The sequence below is a fragment of the Poecilia reticulata genome, chromosome 12, assembly GCF_904066995.2.
Source record: "Poecilia reticulata chromosome 12, P_reticulata-male-v2, whole genome shotgun sequence".
NCBI classification, from domain to species: domain Eukaryota; kingdom Metazoa; phylum Chordata; class Actinopteri; order Cyprinodontiformes; family Poeciliidae; genus Poecilia; species Poecilia reticulata.
In genome coordinates, this window is record NC_088841.1 from 14,674,946 (window position 1) to 14,692,487 (window position 17,542).

Genomic DNA, 17,542 nt, shown 5'->3' on the forward strand with positions numbered 1-17,542 from the left:
TAGTGCCTAAACAGCAAATCGCCGCATACGAGGTTCTTTGTCCCAGAAGCCCATTGTATACAGCTGAGGAAACCCTGTGCCGTGAGCAGCCATCTTGAGCCAGGATAACCTGCAAACCTCTTCTGAACAGCTCCAAAACGCCTAAAGATTTAATTCCTGGTAAGGACAGACAATGGGGATTATTTAAATGCAACCTTACAATAGTAATATGTTGAATAAACATGGAGGCACACATGTTTAACTCGGCGGTCTGTAGAAATTGGGTAGCATTATCTGTATTTGCCACTATACAACTAAGTGGAAAGCTAACGGAGCTTGTTAAAAGAATGGTTGTTTCATTTATTTAATAATGTGGACTTTATCTAGTTATTAGTGTGGAAAATCACCTCTCATGTGCCGTGTAACTTGTCTACTTTAGGATCACAAGATAAATGTGCAACGCGTCTATTAGCTAGCAAATCACCCTGCTAAAGCTAACGCTAGCCGACGTTAGTCTGTTTAGTATTTGCAGAAAATAAAGCTGGTCCCAGATTTGTTTGTGGCTTTCGATATTCTCACACATTAAGAAATTGCCTTGAAGTGTGAAAATGGTAGCAAGTGCGTTCCGTATTGTTTTTGCAGCGTTTGCTTTCGAGAAACACACATTGACGTCAGCTAGGTAATAAGCTAGAGCTAATGCAAACTTCGCTTTCAAAACACCTACTCTAGAGCTGTTATTTTGATCAGATTCGACCGTATGTGTTGTTTTTTCACGTCAATGTATGACTGTATTTCCTTCTGTCTGCTTGCAGATGTTTTTGTCTTTTTATGCTTCAATAAAGCAGTAAACTAGTAAACCCACTGCTGTTTTTTGCCGGTTGTCAAGCTAATGTTAAGCTAACTTGAAATTTTCAGGGTTGAACATGTCAAATTAAAACATTTACGTCTATTACCCCACATGTTCAGTTCTGGGTGCGCTGTTTATAATTTTTGTGTATTTACAAAGGAGTGAAAATGGATAAATAGAGCAGCATTATACACAGTCTAACTCGTAGCCATCCGCGTATTAGCCACCTCTTTTGGTTTTGTTTTTAACAAAATAAAAGCGCTTTTATATATATATATATATATATATATATATATATATATATATAGTTTTTTTTTAAACAAAACTTATTGTGGAGAAAGTTTTCTTTTCAATTGAATTGCTTTGCTAACCATGCTTTAAAATGCTGCATCATTTTAGTGATCTGTGCGTAAATCACTTGAACTACTGCGATCACATAATTTATTGTTCGTTAACACGACATCCTTATTTAATATATGCGGAGTTTTAACGCCGTACTGCAAGTTTTCATTAGGACTTGGTGTCACATGATTTTCATCAAGGGGCCCTGTATGTCAAGTAGAAGTAGTAGCTACATAATTTGCATACCACAATTTTTCTAACCCTTAAGCATTCATCGTTTTCGGTTAAAAATAAATCTGGTGATTTATATTAAGATATTGCATACGTAATTGTAATTGCATACTTTTTTGCAGCGGCAGCAGCTTGGTAAGATAAACAGGAAAGGGTCGTTATAATGACATAAACAATAGACTGTAAGACCTAGTCTGGGAGTTTGGGGTCTGTCGACTGTTTTTCTTGGGAACTACTTATTGTGGCATTTAATCAAATGTATTTAAAGTGCATTTACAGCAACCCAATTTAACCAAACTGCAGAATATTGCTTTTTTTTTTTTTTTTTTTTTTTTACAACTTTGCTTGCTGTGATTTGACATCTAGGTTAATTTTATATTTAAACTTATAGAAAAGATAAGGTCCTGTAAGATGAAATACTTCAACAGAGCCACTTCTAGATTTTTTTTGGTAAAATCTATATATATATTTTTTATTAATAGTGCAGTGAAATAATGCTAAAAAGTTAAACAGAAAACATTTTTCTTCAAGTTTTCTAGTTTCTTGTCATCATTGCAACAAACTCTAATATTGCAATTAAAACTTGATTCCATATTGCTCATACCTTATAACAACCCTTGATTTTTTAAATACGTTTCCTGAGGAATCATCACAAGTTAAATGAACCACATACCGAAAAGGATGTGATCTCAGTAGAGGCCGTTGAACTTCTTCAGTAGGAAGAGACTTGATGTCTTAGGGGAATATGAAAAGTGCTGAAGCTGCATTCTAATCACATGGCCTTGACTTTTCTACATCTTGATGAATACTCATCCTTTCTCTCTCTCTTTTTTGTCCTTTTTTTGTTTGACCACAAATCTAGTTTTTACTCTTGCTGGGAATATGCACTCTTAAGAGATTATCTCCCTGTCACACTTGGGATGAGGTGGGCACATGAGGGTCACGTGATAAAATTCAATCAAAGACTTAAAGCGCTCTGCTGGGATATTAAAGGCACTACAGTGTGACTGGTTCATGGTCCATAATCACCTCAAAATTTGGATACAGAATTTTCAATGTCTGGGACGAGAGCCATTTATTTAATAAACTTCTCTTTTCCCATAATGTTGTTCTATCAGCATCTGACGTGATTAACTCTGATGGATAGGGGGAACTCTAGAGTCCTTGTGAACATATGTAGCTTAGTAAAATTTGTGTTGAATGTTCCTAAGCAACAGATGACGCATATATAAACACTTATTTTATGTTGTCCTAAACCACTACTGGTTCTTTTTAGCCAGTACTGTCGGTGCTGAAAAGCAGGTCGGGTTGCAGTTCGTGGAGGGCTTTCAGTGTGAGCCAAGTCTTTTCTTGGGCCATTAGCAGAAACACAGATTGTACTTGAACATCACAAGATGTTTATATGTAGGTTCACATTTAAAAGGCTTGTGCTTTTTCCACTTTTTATAAATAATAAAAAGTGTGTGTGTGTGGGGGGGGGGTCAAAATAGTTGTTTAGTGTCAGCAAAATTGCTAAGTTTTAAGCAACTTCTTAATCAAAAACATTTCTCCACCGCTGTAAGGTAACTGGACTGGACATGGGTGAATCGCTGCTTTCCAAGAAAAACCTTTGAAAAAATCCAAAGCCTGAGGACCTGTTATTCAAGACTGTTTGGAAATGCAATTTTGACTTCTTGGAAGCAAAAAATAAATAAAAGAAGCATGACTTGACTGATAGACACAGGTTTGTTCATGTTGTAGGTGTGTTGCAATAGATAAAAACCTGCACTTGTATAATATCCGGTTATGAGACAATCAAGTTAGTTTATTTTAAATCTGGGCCAAAGTGTTTATTTAAGTCACTCAATTGGTGTATACAATTCCAAAGTTTATTTGGTCGGAAAATGTTCACGTTGCCATTTGTAGCTACGTCCCTTTGCTTCCAGTTTAGTACAAGCCTTTATCTGTTCTCTTGTCGCTTGTGTCATTTTCCTCCTGTGCTTATCTTATCTCAGCCCATCCTCATTTTTGTGCGGTTATGTCAGCAGTAGCCCAGCCAGTCAAACATGGTCACTTTGCTGTAGGTGCCGAAGTCTGAGCGAGTACGCCAGACAGTTCTGGGTTGTGATGTGGCACAGTGATGTCAGCTGCAGCACAAATTAGTCTGAACCTTCACTTGCTGAAAAGCACGGCCTTCAGGCACACTAACTTTGAGCGAGGAGGAGGAGAACAAGAGGAAAAATTGTGCTTTTGACAAAGTCTGGAAGTATTTTCAGCCCCCAAAAAGAGCCTAGATGTCTGGAAATGGCTTCATATAATCAGTGAATTTGATGTTAAAGTTCAACTGAATTTTCCTGCCTCTTATAGTGATCGTTTTTCTCATGTAATAAAATGAAATTACCACTGAGCGATTATTTTTCGACTTTGATTGCACCACGTCCAGCTCACGCCGTCGGTAAATCGTGAAGATAACGTCACTTTAGTCGGTGGCTGCCTGCTCCGTCGCGAGTTGGATTTGCCACTCCCAGTGAAAGCTTATTAATCTAAAATGAGAATCTGAGAGCCTAACACACAAACCACTAATTCAGTCAACATGAGTCTGTAGGCGGCGAGGAGGATCCCTGGCGCGTTGTTGTGGCGGAAAAGAAAGTTGAGACACACTTTCATCTTAAAAATATCTGGAGTTTTTGAGTAAACCTAAATGCTTTTTCATCCGTGTGTCGTCGACAGGCGGTGACTTTAAGATGAAAACTGATTGATTAGTAGCGCTAATGATGGTGTTGATTAGTAAACCGGTGGAGGGGGGGAGGTCTTTCATGGATAATCGAGTGTAGACAGCAGATGGACAGTGTCAGAGCTTTTATTTATAGTTGTATGTATAATAGTGAATGTGTTCTTGTGTGATTAGAGGAAAGAAAGAGGTTCTGTTTAGTCCACCTTTATTTCAGTGTTTTATCACCATGCTGTGGCGTTTCAATAGCTATGACGTCACTGTTTTTTCAATTCAGGGTAAAAGGCCGTTGAGATTTTTTTCAGGTGTTTTTTGTTAGTTTCCTTCAGAAATGAACTCGGAGTTTAATTCAGTTAAATTTTTGCACACTGGTAAGTCCAAACTGATTTCAGCTGTTGGTCCGAATAACCTTAGGAATGTATCTGTGTTTATATTACTGTTGGCTATTAAGTAGCTAATATTATCTATTTTTAAATAATAAAACTCAAAGACAGATATTATAATTAAGTGTCATGATATCTAGTAAATTCACAGTTAAGGATTATTGTCAATATAGACAGGCTAGTTTTATTTTTTTTAGGGATGTAACAACAAAAACATTTTTTCATCATAATTGTAGACAAATTGATGAGGGTTATAAAAAAAGTACTATAAACAATGTAATATTTTTTGAGAATCTTAGAAATTGCATGGCATTGAATCGTTTTTCATCCCTACTCTGTATTAATGCTACGCAATATATTGCGTTTACATTATTGTGCTTCTAATATTCATTGTGCAAAGGAATGTTTTGGTTTCACCAAATTGTTGCCCAATATTTCTCAAGTGTTACGAGTTTGCATTTTACACTTTGATGTGATATTTATGCAGTTGGGCAGAGTTTCAGAGCAGCAGATGTTCACACCGGACACAAATGACTTTGCTCAAAATGCCAAAGGTCACCGAGTGAAGGCGGGACAGATGAGAGTGAGAGGACGAGAAAAAATGGACGCATACCACAATCGCAATATTAACCAATGTTATCATCATTGCAGGATTTTATATATGTGTATATTTATATCCTGTAATCTATACGTCAATGTGAATGTTTTTTGAGTGTATGACGTTATTGACGGTTTGTCAAAATCAATACTGGTTGTCACTTTTAAAGCTGGTATCTGTTATTATTCATAAGGTTGACATACTCAGGATCGAGTTTTTCTGAAAACTTGCAGAATGAAAATCATTCAGTCTCTGTTTAAGCGCTTATTTTTACATCAATAAATATCATAAATAATGTGGCCTTCTTTAAATCTGATGTTGGCAGCTGAAGCCCAGTTCTTCTGTTTATGTCATATTTGCTGATTTGCTGAAAACGCCTCTCTGTTTTCATTCCAGAGCCACCATGGCCACTGCACCATATAACTACTCCTACATTTTCAAATACATCATTATTGGTAAGTGACCTTGCTTAAATTGTCTGCTTTAAAAAAACAAAACAAAACCAAAAAAAACATTATACTTACATTTAATAAATGTCTTAATTCCTTTTACTGTTCTTCATATAAGCCTTTTACTTTAAAATGCATAACATCAACAAACGCTACCACTACTTTGTTTTTGTTTATTGAACTGCTGGTTACGTACTTGGCCATTACAGTTGGAAACAGAGACCAGATGAGTGTAGAAATGTACAATTTATGGCAAAATAAGTCTTGCACTCATAATAAAAAAACATGGAATTCATAAACCTCTCTCCCTTTTTCTTTTTTCTTTTTTTTTTTTTGGTATGACGGCCTGTGTCTTTGTAGTCCATAACATGTAAAGCGTTGTTGTTGTATGGGGGTCAACACTGCAAGCTTGAATAGAAATGATTGCTCCTCTGTTTCCTTGGTAAACCTGAGTGTCTCTCTCTCAATAGGGGACATGGGGGTAGGAAAGTCCTGTTTGCTTCACCAGTTCACAGAAAAGAAATGTAAGTACTGCTCTGATTTTTAACTCCTCCGTGTGTCTTTGTGTGCACCTCGGTGCTTGCGAGATTGCCAGAGTATCTCTGGAGTGCCTATACCTCTTTAGATTTCTCTTTTACGCCAGCGGATGTCGGCGGCGGAGCAGATGAATGGTAGCTCAACAGTGAGAGTCTCTTCTGTGTATGAGCCAGCTGCAGCCTCCCATTGCCATTCAGCTCAGTTGTGTTTAGTGCCACTATTAAAAAGCCAGATGCAGTGTTTCTCATTCATGTCTATAATCACATCCTGGACGAATACACACACACACACACTTTAGATTTTTTATTTTATTTTATTTTTTTTAGAAAAGGTTCAGTCATTTGAAGCAAAATTTAACCTTTTCTTTTTTTTTTTTTTGGCTTGTACTTTGCGTACAGCTTAAATCCTCGATGCAGCTGCTGCCAGTTCAGAGGAATTCAGTTAAAATGCAAAAATGTATGTTTACCTTCATTCTATGCAATTTCCAAGGGGGGGAAAAAAGCATCAAACGTCATCTTGCAAAATGGATGAAAAGGTTCGATTCACGTCCAAATGCATAAGAGCCGGTTCAGTCGTGCACAGTCAGATTCAGATCATGAAATGCCAATCAGAGAAAAGTTTCCTCCGATTGCATCACTCGTTTTCACGTGGCTGCGGATGATTTATTAGGTGCTAGGAGGACTGCGAACAATTAATACTTTATTACAGTAGATCCTGCAGTCTCAGCAGGATTATGCCGCTCGTGGCTTTAAAACTGTCATTTCAAAACAACGTAACGTTTCACTTCCAAACTGCTGCCGTGTTTCTTCCAAGGGGAAAAAAGAAGTGCTGGAGCAACAGGCCTTGTGCCTTATTAGGTGAGCTTTCAAGTGGAGCATCACGGCAAACTTAAAACAGCTTGAGAAAATTCTGGTCACTCTGACGTTTCCTGGCATCTCGTTTAAAGGATGTTAAACTAATGGGAATGACTTGGTAGAAAAACAACTTTTTAAAAACCTTTTTTATGCACTGAAGCTTGCCGTGGATACAGACCCTTTCAATAAATTAGAATATTTTTCAAAAGTCACTTTATATAAGAAATTTTATCACTAAGCGAAACACATTACATAGAGTAATTACACACAAGACATAATGAAAACGAATTTAAAATTAGAATATTGCATCAGACTAATAAGAAACATTTTAATAAAAAAATGTAATCTTAATTAAAAGTGTGCTTAGCCTTTCCAAAAGGTACTTTTAATCTGACAAATGAACCTCATTAGAATGTGTATTCTAATTCTCCGAGTGTGACTGTGTGACTATCATCGTTCTTCAAAAAAGAAAAAAAGGTACATAAGTAATGAAAGAAAAGCAGTGCAATAACATGGCAGTCAGTATGTGCTCCAGCAGTATTACTAGAGTGGCTCTTCATAATCAAAGCCACTCTGGAGTAAAATAACAGATTTAAACCTGGTGCAGAAACTAAATACAGACAGATGAATGTATAGCTTGGCTACTATCTGGAGAGCAATTGAAATATAAAATCGAGTTAGGCTAATAAGGGCAGAACAAAATTCTGAATATATTTCAATTTGCTTAGGATTTATAAGTTTAGTTAAACTTATTTATACCCTCTTAATTATGCTTATAATGTGAATGCAAAAAACGGAGCTCCAAACGAAGATGACGACGTACGAGGATTAGCAAAGAACAGTAAACGGTTGCATGTGACTATTCCAAAAAAAAAAAAAAAAATATATATATATATATATATATATATATATATATATACACACATAAATGATCTCACTTGAGTCTTTCTTATTTCTTGTTGTCCAGTTATGGCAGACTGCCCTCATACAATCGGCGTGGAGTTCGGGACGAGGATAATCGAGGTGAGCGGACAGAAAATCAAGCTGCAGATTTGGGACACAGCAGGACAGGAGCGCTTCAGGGCCGTCACCCGCTCCTACTACCGTGGGGCTGCGGGGGCACTTATGGTCTACGACATTACCAGGTAGGTTGCTGGTTCTCCTTTCTTTGCACTTTCTGCATGATTCTGACGTAAAAAAAAAAAAAAGTTGAATTATGTACTTGCACATAATGTGCATGTTTGAGGAAGATGGAGAGCTGCAGATGATTAGTGTTGGGGTCGGACTGTCCTCAGCTGTTTGATGGTATCGTAGGTTTGCAATAGTTGCATTTGTAAATCTCTAAGTGTCCTCCACGGGGAAAAATATGCAGCGCAAAATGTTGCTGCTACTTTACAAATGTTAATTTCCTGTTATCAAAGGGTGTGCCTCGCAAAGACTTGATATTATCATGTTTTCCCCTCATTTTCCCCCTTAGAAAGCAAGGTTTTCTAAGTCTCTAGCTTAGAAAACCTTGCTTGTTTGAGAGAAAACGATAGAGGATTAAGAAATCAGCGTTGGATTATATTGCTTCTGATGAACCCATTTAATCCTCAAACTTTTGCACGCCTGTCCATGTTGTCGTCCTGCAGGAGAAGCACTTACAACCACCTGAGCAGCTGGCTTACTGACGCCAGAAACCTCACCAACCCCAATACTGTAAGCATACACACATATTTACACTCTGTTGTTGTATATATTAAAACAAATTTAAAGTATCTCTTCATCTTTCGATTTTTTTATTTTATTGTAACCAGGTTTTTTCCCCTTAGTTACTTCATCTTCTCTTCCTCTACCATTTTGTTTTCCTTCAGTTTTACTGGAAAAGCACAGGCCTGGTTTCTTAACTAGATCTTTCTTTGCAAATTTGATTAACTCTAAGTCATCCAGCTCTCCATCAGAGAAGTCTGTGCTTGTGCAACAGGCCACTTCTATTTCAGGCTCCTTGAAATGCATCTGGTGTTTTCATCCGACCTTAAACGGAACGTCACACGCTTCCTGCCATTAAAGTACACTTTAATGCCACCAAATGGAAATAAATGGCCACTATTAATAATTTCAAACTGAATTTACAGCTAATTATTCCACTTGAAAAGTTTTTATAGGATATGTCTTTAAGATGGTTTTTTTGTTTTGCATATAAAGCAGATCAAAATCAGTTTAGACATAACACGCACTTGACGTGAAATGCATTGACAGTGGGTTACATGCACATTTTTTGTTTATAATTTTTTATGTATTTTTCACTGAAATTACTTGTAGAGACCATAAGGGGGCTCCTAACACTACTTTTAGTGTGAATGCTTAAGAGATCCATAATAAACTTCATGCTCTAGAACAATAATCCTAATATATTAAGTTTTAATTATCTTAAGCAGCTCCTAAATTCTGACTCAGAATCATGAAGTTTCTACATAAAGTTGATATTTCTAGAGATAAATATGAGATCGGTACATTTAGAGATCTTTTGACGACGCGGCTGCTAGGCAACCTGCCCCTGTCTTCCCCAGACTTCACTTATCTCTTCATAGATAAGTGAAGTCCAGCCTTCCTGCACGTTCTTCAGTTTTATCTGCTCGCACCGCGTCAGATTTGTCCCCGGCAGAAACGAGATCGTCTCACTCCTCCTCTTCCTGTGTCGTCAGGTCATCATTCTCATAGGAAACAAAGCCGACCTGGAGGCCCAGAGGGACGTCACGTATGAGGAGGCGAAGCAGTTTGCTGAGGAGAACGGTGAGCCAGACGTCACCTGGACACGTGTGAATCAAAGCGCAAAATTTCTCAAGGAAATATTCCAATTTAAGGACTGAAAGTGGTTTTTCTTTTCCGTTTCACTGTTATGGTTAACTTTAATGTCAGACCATAACCCAAGGTTTCAATTGAGTGGGGGGGATAAATATGCTTCATTGAAGATGGGATGAGTAAGGAGTTGGTAATGCATTTTAATGATTCCTTCTTTCTGTTTCTCAGGTTTATTGTTTCTGGAAGCCAGTGCAAAAACGTAAAAACCGCCTTAAAGTTTTATATACTGCAAAAATGTTCACAGCCCTTTTGTTACATTACAACCTCAAACTTCAGTGTGTTATTCGGATATTATCTGATATAAATGAGATAGTATGTGATTTGGAAGAGAAAACGGTATGCATACATACATTTTAACCTTCATAACAAATTAAAAACCTGAAAAGTGTGGCTTGTTTGTTACATAGCTAATTACAATTCTCATCCTAATTTCATTGCAGTAATGACAATATTGCGATTTCATATTTTCCTATCGTTTTTAGCTTTACATATATAAACACTGAACATCTTTCCTATTTTATTTGGATCATTTGGACTTTGACTGGACCATTCCATCCCATGAGTTTGCTTTATTCTAAACCGTTTTGCTGAAGGTCAGCCTCAGTCTCAGGTTTTAAGCAGCACCAAGAAAGATTTCAGTCAGAATTGCTTTGAGTTCTCATCCATCTTTACCTCCCCAACCTCTGACCAGAGCATGATGCCACCACCGCCATGTTTTATCATGGGAATTGTGTGTTACGTACTAGTTATCCATCAGTAAGTCAGTCAAAAAGTAAAAATCTGGTCTCACCTGACCTAAGTAAGTACCTTCTATTTTTTTGTGGTACGAATTTTTCCGTTCTTTCACAGCAATCAGTCAGGAACAGGAAGGAGAAATATTAAACCACGCATGTTTTTCCTTCCACTTCACAACAATGCGCTCCTTTTCCTGGTTCTGGTGGATCATATGAAATTGCTTGTGGTTGTAATGTGACAAAAGACCCTTGCGAACTTGACCCTTTTCTGCATTTTGCCTTTTCGGCTTCACGTGACTGTACCTTTTCTCTCCAGAGGTGAAAACGTCGAGGACGCCTTCCTTGAAGCCGCTAAGAAAATCTACCAGAATATCCAAGATGGCAGCCTGGACCTGAACGCCGCCGAGTCAGGGGTGCAGCACAAGCCCTCGGCGCCTCAGGGCGGTCGGCTAACCAGTGAACCCCAGCCCCAGAGGGAAGGTTGCGGCTGCTAATGACCAAGCAAAAGCCCCCCGCTCCACCGCTCCCCCCTCCCTCCCCCCCGCGTTCCTCCCTTCTTCTTTATCCGTTCTGCCCGGCCTCCCTTGAGCAACCCCTCCATCCATTCCGACGCCTTCGTACGTTCATCCCTCACTGCACCGGGAGCTGCGTGAGAGCAGGGCTGCGGAGGAAAGCCAGGGCGAACATCGACTTAACGCCAGACCGAGCTGGGCTGTGTGGACTACATCTCTCCCTCCTCCTTTTGCTCGTCTCTCTCTTTGTTGCCGTCTCACTCGTCCTAAAACTGTCTGTGTATTTCTGTCCCATAACGCCGCTGTTCCGCTACCCCCCCTCCCCCCAGTCGTCCTCCCTCCCATCAGTAGGATTTGTAGGTGGCACCACGAGTTACTGGTCACTGACACTTTAGATAGACTCAATGTTCAATCGATAATAAAGCAAGACTGTTTTTTTATGTTTGGTTTTATAGATATATATATATATAAATATGAAATATACACACTGCAGAAGTTCAACGCGCCACTTATCAGTTTTGTTTAAATTGAATCTGATATTCCCAAGCTCTTCAAATTTACGATTCTTTTCACCGCATCATGCAGATAAGAGATGTTTCATTTGAGCGAGGGCAGGAGGTCATAAAGTCATTTATTAATCAGCCACACGGGTAGCTCCAGATGGAATGAGTAGCTTTTTTTTTGTTTTTTTCTCCTCTGCTTGGCAGAGAAGTAATTTTTTTTCAGTAACTCATGAGAGATGCAATGAAGGAAACTCAAAAAAAATAAACGGCCACAATAAATGTTAGGAATTACTTTCTTATTGCTATCTTTTGAAATCTTGCAAAACGTTTTTGGTGTTTTCCAGCTGGAATGAATTACAGTTGGCTGGATGGAGGATGTCTTTTTTCTTTTTTTTGACTCAGACATCACTTTAATCACAATTTTCATCACTTTCTTCTTCAGCTCCGCCCTCATGCATCCGACCCCCAAAACTCTCCCCTCACTATCATGTCCACACGTCTTTACCAGCATTTGTTTTGTCATCGTTGCCTTATTATAGCAGCTCTTCTTTTTGCGATGCACTTGCTCTTCACGCTACCCTGATTGAATAAAATTTCTCTTTTAGGATCACTATTACATTCTACACTCATTAAATCACAATTATTTGGGTCTTCTGTTTTTTTCCCCCCTAAAGCTGCACTGAAGAGCCGATTTATCTGGAGACTTGTTAGTCTGCCTCATGTAACCAACACAAAGCAGCATGCGTCCCCACTTGAAACATGAAGTTGTAAAATAAAATGTTTACTTCCTTCAAGTACAATTTCTCTGTAACATAGCAGTCGTCTGACTGAACAGCTGTATATATCTTGCTTCTTAACTGCTGGTGATGACCTTGCTACTGTACTTTGGTTTCAGAAATTTATCTGGTGGCTCTGCCAAGATCTGTACAGTTGGTGTGCTAGTGGGTTGCCTGTAATTCATGCTTGGGGAAATTCTGTAACATAGTTTCTATTAATAAATGTATGTAAAGGACAGACCCGGACAAGCCCCCGTCTCCCATTAACCAGCCCATCTGCACATTACCAAGTTAGCCGATACGAGGGGGAGAGAAACTGGTTTGAGGTATGCAGGTTGTATTTATGTCAGCAATTTTGCATCATTTCTGTATAGATTAGAGAACGGGGGCGTGTTTGTGTTCACGGTCGGCTTTATTTTTCCACCCCATTAAGGCTGCCCCCTGCCGGAGGGAGGGAGCGTCACTGTCTTAACTATTTAGGGGAGCAGGGATTGGTTCTTCATCGTCGGTGGGGCGGGCTTCCTTTCGCCCCCTGCCTTCCACCTCTACAATTTGAGTGACCACTTCCTGCTTTGTCTGTCCACAAGTAAAAAGGAAAAAAAAATTAAAAAGCAAAACAAAAACAAGTAAATATGTATAAATTTTTAAGAAGCTGTGCTAACATTTAAATGCGTTCTTTGCGTGTATATGATTTTAAAATGTTGACATTTTGATTTTAATGACAAAATACTCTAGACAGAAAAAAAATAAATTATACATAACCTGACTGTGTGTGCGCGTGTCCTTTTTAAGATGTTGGCATGGATAAATTAAAGGGGCAGCACCATTACCTTCAGTTGTAAAAAAAAATAAAATAAATACATATAAAAAACGACTCAAATTTAACTTTGCATTTTGAAATTGGTCCCATCTCCAAAAATAAAAAGCTTCAACAGTCCCGTCTTTGTCATGTCCTCACAACAACCTCTCCGTTAAGCATATTACATAGTTCTTTGGCTTGTTGGACTGAGAAATAGTTAATATCAAACTCTGCCGCTAGCCTGAAGGAGCTGAGCGGGGGAGCGCTGCTCTGTGAGGCGGATGCTGGCAGATTACACCCCCGAAGAGGAGATGCGTGAAAGATGGCGCTGGCTGCCACGGAAGATTCAAGGATTTCTCCAACATCCGGGTATGTTTTTGACGATATAAAGCTCAAAAAAGTCGATTTCACATGATATAATCCCTTTAAAGTCCAACGTTGACTATCGTCAGTTTCTGTCTGGGTTCTTATAACACCTTTTGTGTCCATTTTTTTTTTCTAGAGCAGAGGGAACCAAGTCCAGTCCTCAACAGATGTTAACAAGGAACTTTTAGGTGCGACCCTGCTTAAACACACCTGAATCAAATTGTTGAATTACCTCCTGACCGTGCCATCAAATTCGGGAAATCCCTGGTAACGAGCCATCTTTATTGATTCAGGAGTGTTGCAACTAGGGAAGAATGTAAAAGTTGCGGAGTCTAGCTCCTAAATAAGAACTGTTGCTGGAGACTCTAGCGAGCGGTTCTGGATCTGCAAAAATGTAATAAAAAGACTGGAAGAATGAATAAATATCTGATAGTGGCTGAATTAACATAAAAGATGGATTGAGGAACAAAATAATGGATAGAGAGCTCTGTAAATATAGGAAAGTCAATAAGTTTCTTTTTCTAAACCTGGAAAATACCTGAATTTCAATCTCCCTCTGGTTGTGCAGGAACATTCTTAAATGAAGCTATTTTCACTCGGTAAAGGAAGCCATAAAAACAGTCACACCCAGATTTATATTTCAAGTAGCTTTTGTATTTTACTGCAACAAAAAAAAAATTGCACCCAGGTTAGAGAGGAAGAAACATTTACAAATACAGGCAAACTTTGTTTACAAAACTTGGTGATTGAGGCTTAGACACAAAAGTAGAGTAGTAGTGGTATGTTCGGTACAGAAGAGGAATTAACAAAAGCAACAACAGTACCATTGAAGTCAAGGCCGGCAGCGGTGACTTTTGTCCAAAGGCTTCGCAGTCAGGCAGGGCACAGAGGATGAGACGATTACAGCACAAATACTGAAAATGTTCAAGGGATTCAGATAAAGGGGAAAAAACCCCCCCAAAAAACAACATTACGGTGGAGTCTCACGTTAGTGTCTGTAATGGTCCCCCCCACCCTCTTTCAGTCATTTTGAAACAGCAATTGACAGACGCGTTAACATTTTAGTCCAGTGTTTCCCAAGGGGGTGTTTATTTTTTTTGTGGTGGTGGAGGCCCTCTGCAACAATCGCTCGTGTGTCAGGAACAGAGGCCTGTCGGGGAAACACAGAGTTCATCTGTTATCCAACAGCATGATGCTGCAGCAAGGCCAGGCTGCTACTAATGGCTGTTTTCACTGGCACAGAGAGGAAAAAAAAATTGCGTCAAAACTCCTTATACATATAAATTTAAAAAGACAAGTTTAGTCTGAGAAAAAAAAAAAAGATCCACTGGGTTGCAGATCATTAACCCAAAGATATCTTTTTTTTTGGTGCTGCAAACATTTATATCCAATAAACACCAACTCAGCCACTCTCAAGCACAAGGCAGAACTCAGCCAAAGCCATACAAACATGCTTTAACCAATAACACGGCCTCACTAGAAGTAAATGTTACGGGAGTGGTGGGAGAAGCAAAAAGAGACAAGAGGGTAATTCTCTCCACATTGTTATTTTATGGCACAAATGGCTGCAAAATACTGCAAAAAGCACCAATACAAAACAAACAGCAACACAATCTCGTCTTCCAGCACGCAACTAATCAGTGATGACTGATCGAACAAGTAAAAAGTGTAGAACAAAGTCAAACTACGCAGGTTTTCTCAGATTTTTTTTAAGCTGACAATAGATAAACAACTGGAAATGTTTTCTAAGGCAAGTTTGGATTTCATTAATTGTCATAGCAACATCACATCATCACTAAAAATGATTAAAAAAATATCAGAGGCCTTTTTATAATAATGTCAAGAGACCGAAGGGGGGGGGGACAGAAAATTAAATATGTAAAACATGATTATTTCAAAGATGATTGATGTAAAATTGGTCCACAGCCTAATTAAGGCTAAGATGACAATGTGCATACAAAGTTGCTGATCTTTTGAGTCCGTTTATGGCAACTACATGAGTCAGTAAGTGGGAGAAAACTGTAGTGTCAGCCCACACGGCTCCTCTCAATCATACTCCACCCATCAGCTCTCAGAGTGTCATGTGTCAAAGTTCATATCAGTTTCCCGTCTTGGCGCTTTATACGGCGCTACCTCTGAACAATGTCACTGATCTCTTTAACAGAGGACAGCAGCTTGGTAAAGTCCTGCTGCGCGTTGGCGCCCCCTGTGGCGGAGGGACAGATTTGAAGCTCACGCAGGCTAGTCTCGAGGTTGTTGATGGCCTCTCGAAAGGCGAACTTGTTCCTCATCTGCTGGATGGAGTCGACGTAGCTCATGCAGGACTTGGACAGGTTCTTCCCGGCCTCCAGCACGCCGCTGTGGCTGCCTGTCTGCTCTGACATGCGGGAGATGGCGGCACGCAGCAGCTCGGCTCCCTCCAGGACCATCTCGCGCGTCACCGCCGAATTGGGCGTGCGCTCACTGCCTTGGCGGGGTGTGGTCTTGCGGAGGGACGATCGGGTTTTGGCAATAGGGGTGAAAGCGGATAAGTTCTGATCGGCAGAGGAGGCGATGGTGGACGATGGGCCTCCCTGGGTCTGGCAGGAGGAAGAAGTGGTCACAGAGGTGGCAGATGCAGCCTTTATCGCTGGAGGTTTGGAGCCCAAAGAGCCCTTTTTGGGTCCCTCAGTGAAGGTTGAGCGGGCTTGGTCACTAGCAGCAGTTGTATGGTGAGGGTCTGAAATGAAAGGAAGGCCCTTAGTTTTGATGTCTGAGGGCGAAGATGAGGGCGAGGATACGGGGGATTCTTGAGTGGGGCTTCGTGGGATTTTGCCTGATTTGAGACCAGTAGGTGGTGGAGGAGGAGCCGGCTTGGGTTTATGCATCTTGTTTCTCTCCCTTAAAGATGCGTTCTCCACTCCATGCTTGTTCCTGCGAGCCCTGCACTCCTCTCCTGCTGCCCCCAGAGTAGGGAGCACATTAGCTTTTAGTTCTGCCTGGAGAGCACTGGTTTTGGAGTTCTCCTGACCCGCTAAGCCTGGTCTCTTCACCACTTTGGGTGTCGACGCTTGCGGACTGGAACCAGAACTGGAATCATTGTCTTTACCCAGGAAGGCAGGACAAATATCCGATGATGTGTTAAGACGTGGCGGGGGGGTCAGGGTGCCCATTCGACGGGCACTCTCTCCTTTCTGCTCGTTGGTCCTCTTCCGTGGCAGAGCCGGCTTCCCTCCCAAAGTGCTGGAGTCGAAGTGGCGCTGGCCCAGATCTCGGGGGAGTGTCACAGACTTCCACTCTGTGCCATCTCGGCCGTTTGACATGACTGACGGCCAGAGGAAGCGGTTTGAATTAGAAACCCCTTCCTCTTCACTGGGTGGCGTTGTAGCCGACTTGCTACCCGGGCTTGGCAATGAGGGGGGGCCCTTTTTACGGGGGTACAGAGACCCCGGGTAGTTGGGAGTCCCACTGTTGTTGCCTCCTGCTCCATTGTTATTACCTCCCAAGAACTTTGAGGATTCGACACCATGTGTGGTGTCATTCAGAGACAACGATGTACCATTGTTGAAGTTGTCACCGTCTCGGGGATCAGGAGTCACTACCCTCCTCTCAAAGGAAATGTCTGTCCTGGTGAAAGAGGAGCTTCGTTTGGGCGGAGCTGGTGCGTTCTTTTTCTTGATCTTGATGCGGCTGAGAAAACTATTACGGGTCTTGTTGTCTTTGGGGATTAAGCGGTCGTCTTCATTTAGGTTATTGTCCAGCAGAGGGCGCTCTTTCCTGGGGAGCATTGGCGATGATACAGGCACCTCGGGTTCCACAGGGTCTAAGGAACAGCACAAATAGGTCAGTGTAAGGTTGGTGACATACTATGCCTGACCAAAGTCTTTGTCCCCCTAAACCTCTTTACATTGGGACATTAAAGCCACAGCCCTTACTGCATTTTATTGGGATCTTATGTGACAAACCAATACATAGTGTATAATTGTTAGCTGTAAGAGGCAAAAGATGGAAGGATGCTTCTCAAAATGTTTTACCAATAAAAATCTGGCCTGTTCATGGATTTAGCATCCATAAACTGAGCCATGGCGGTTGTGCAAAAAGT

The 17,542-nt window shown here is 40.4% G+C and overlaps 2 protein-coding genes across 3 annotated transcripts in view; one reads left to right on the forward strand and one right to left on the reverse strand.

Moving 5' to 3' along the window:
* Nucleotides 1-13,062, forward strand: rab14l (RAB14, member RAS oncogene family, like). Its single transcript, XM_008424288.3, has 8 exons — nucleotides 1-159; nucleotides 5,487-5,545; nucleotides 6,010-6,063; nucleotides 7,898-8,075; nucleotides 8,562-8,628; nucleotides 9,615-9,702; nucleotides 9,940-9,970; nucleotides 10,822-13,062. The coding sequence occupies exons 2-8, from the start codon at nucleotides 5,494-5,496 to the stop codon at nucleotides 10,997-10,999; spliced, it is 648 nt and encodes a 215-aa protein (XP_008422510.1). The 5' UTR covers nucleotides 1-159; nucleotides 5,487-5,493; the 3' UTR covers nucleotides 11,000-13,062.
* A 1,031-nt stretch (nucleotides 13,063-14,093) lies between these two features.
* abl1 (abl oncogene 1, non-receptor tyrosine kinase) overlaps nucleotides 14,094-17,542 on the reverse strand; it is a 46,343-nt gene continuing 42,894 nt past the window's right edge. For both annotated transcript variants that reach the window (XM_008424286.3, XM_008424287.3), the window contains one exon: nucleotides 14,094-17,263. In XM_008424286.3, coding sequence (XP_008422508.2) covers nucleotides 15,591-17,263 — 1,673 coding nt within the window. In that variant the 3' untranslated portion in view covers nucleotides 14,094-15,590. The remainder of the gene's footprint in view (nucleotides 17,264-17,542) is intronic.

Bases quoted from the DNA above. Each gene is read 5' to 3' on its own strand.
- rab14l (XM_008424288.3), top strand. From the start codon at position 5,494: ATGGCCACTGCACCATATAACTACTCCTACATTTTCAAATACATCATT. The intron at 6,064-7,897 runs GTAAGTACTGCT...CTTGTTGTCCAG, and splicing joins CCAGTTCACAGAAAAGAAAT to TTATGGCAGACTGCCCTCAT. The intron at 8,076-8,561 runs GTAGGTTGCTGG...GTCGTCCTGCAG, and splicing joins ATGGTCTACGACATTACCAG to GAGAAGCACTTACAACCACC.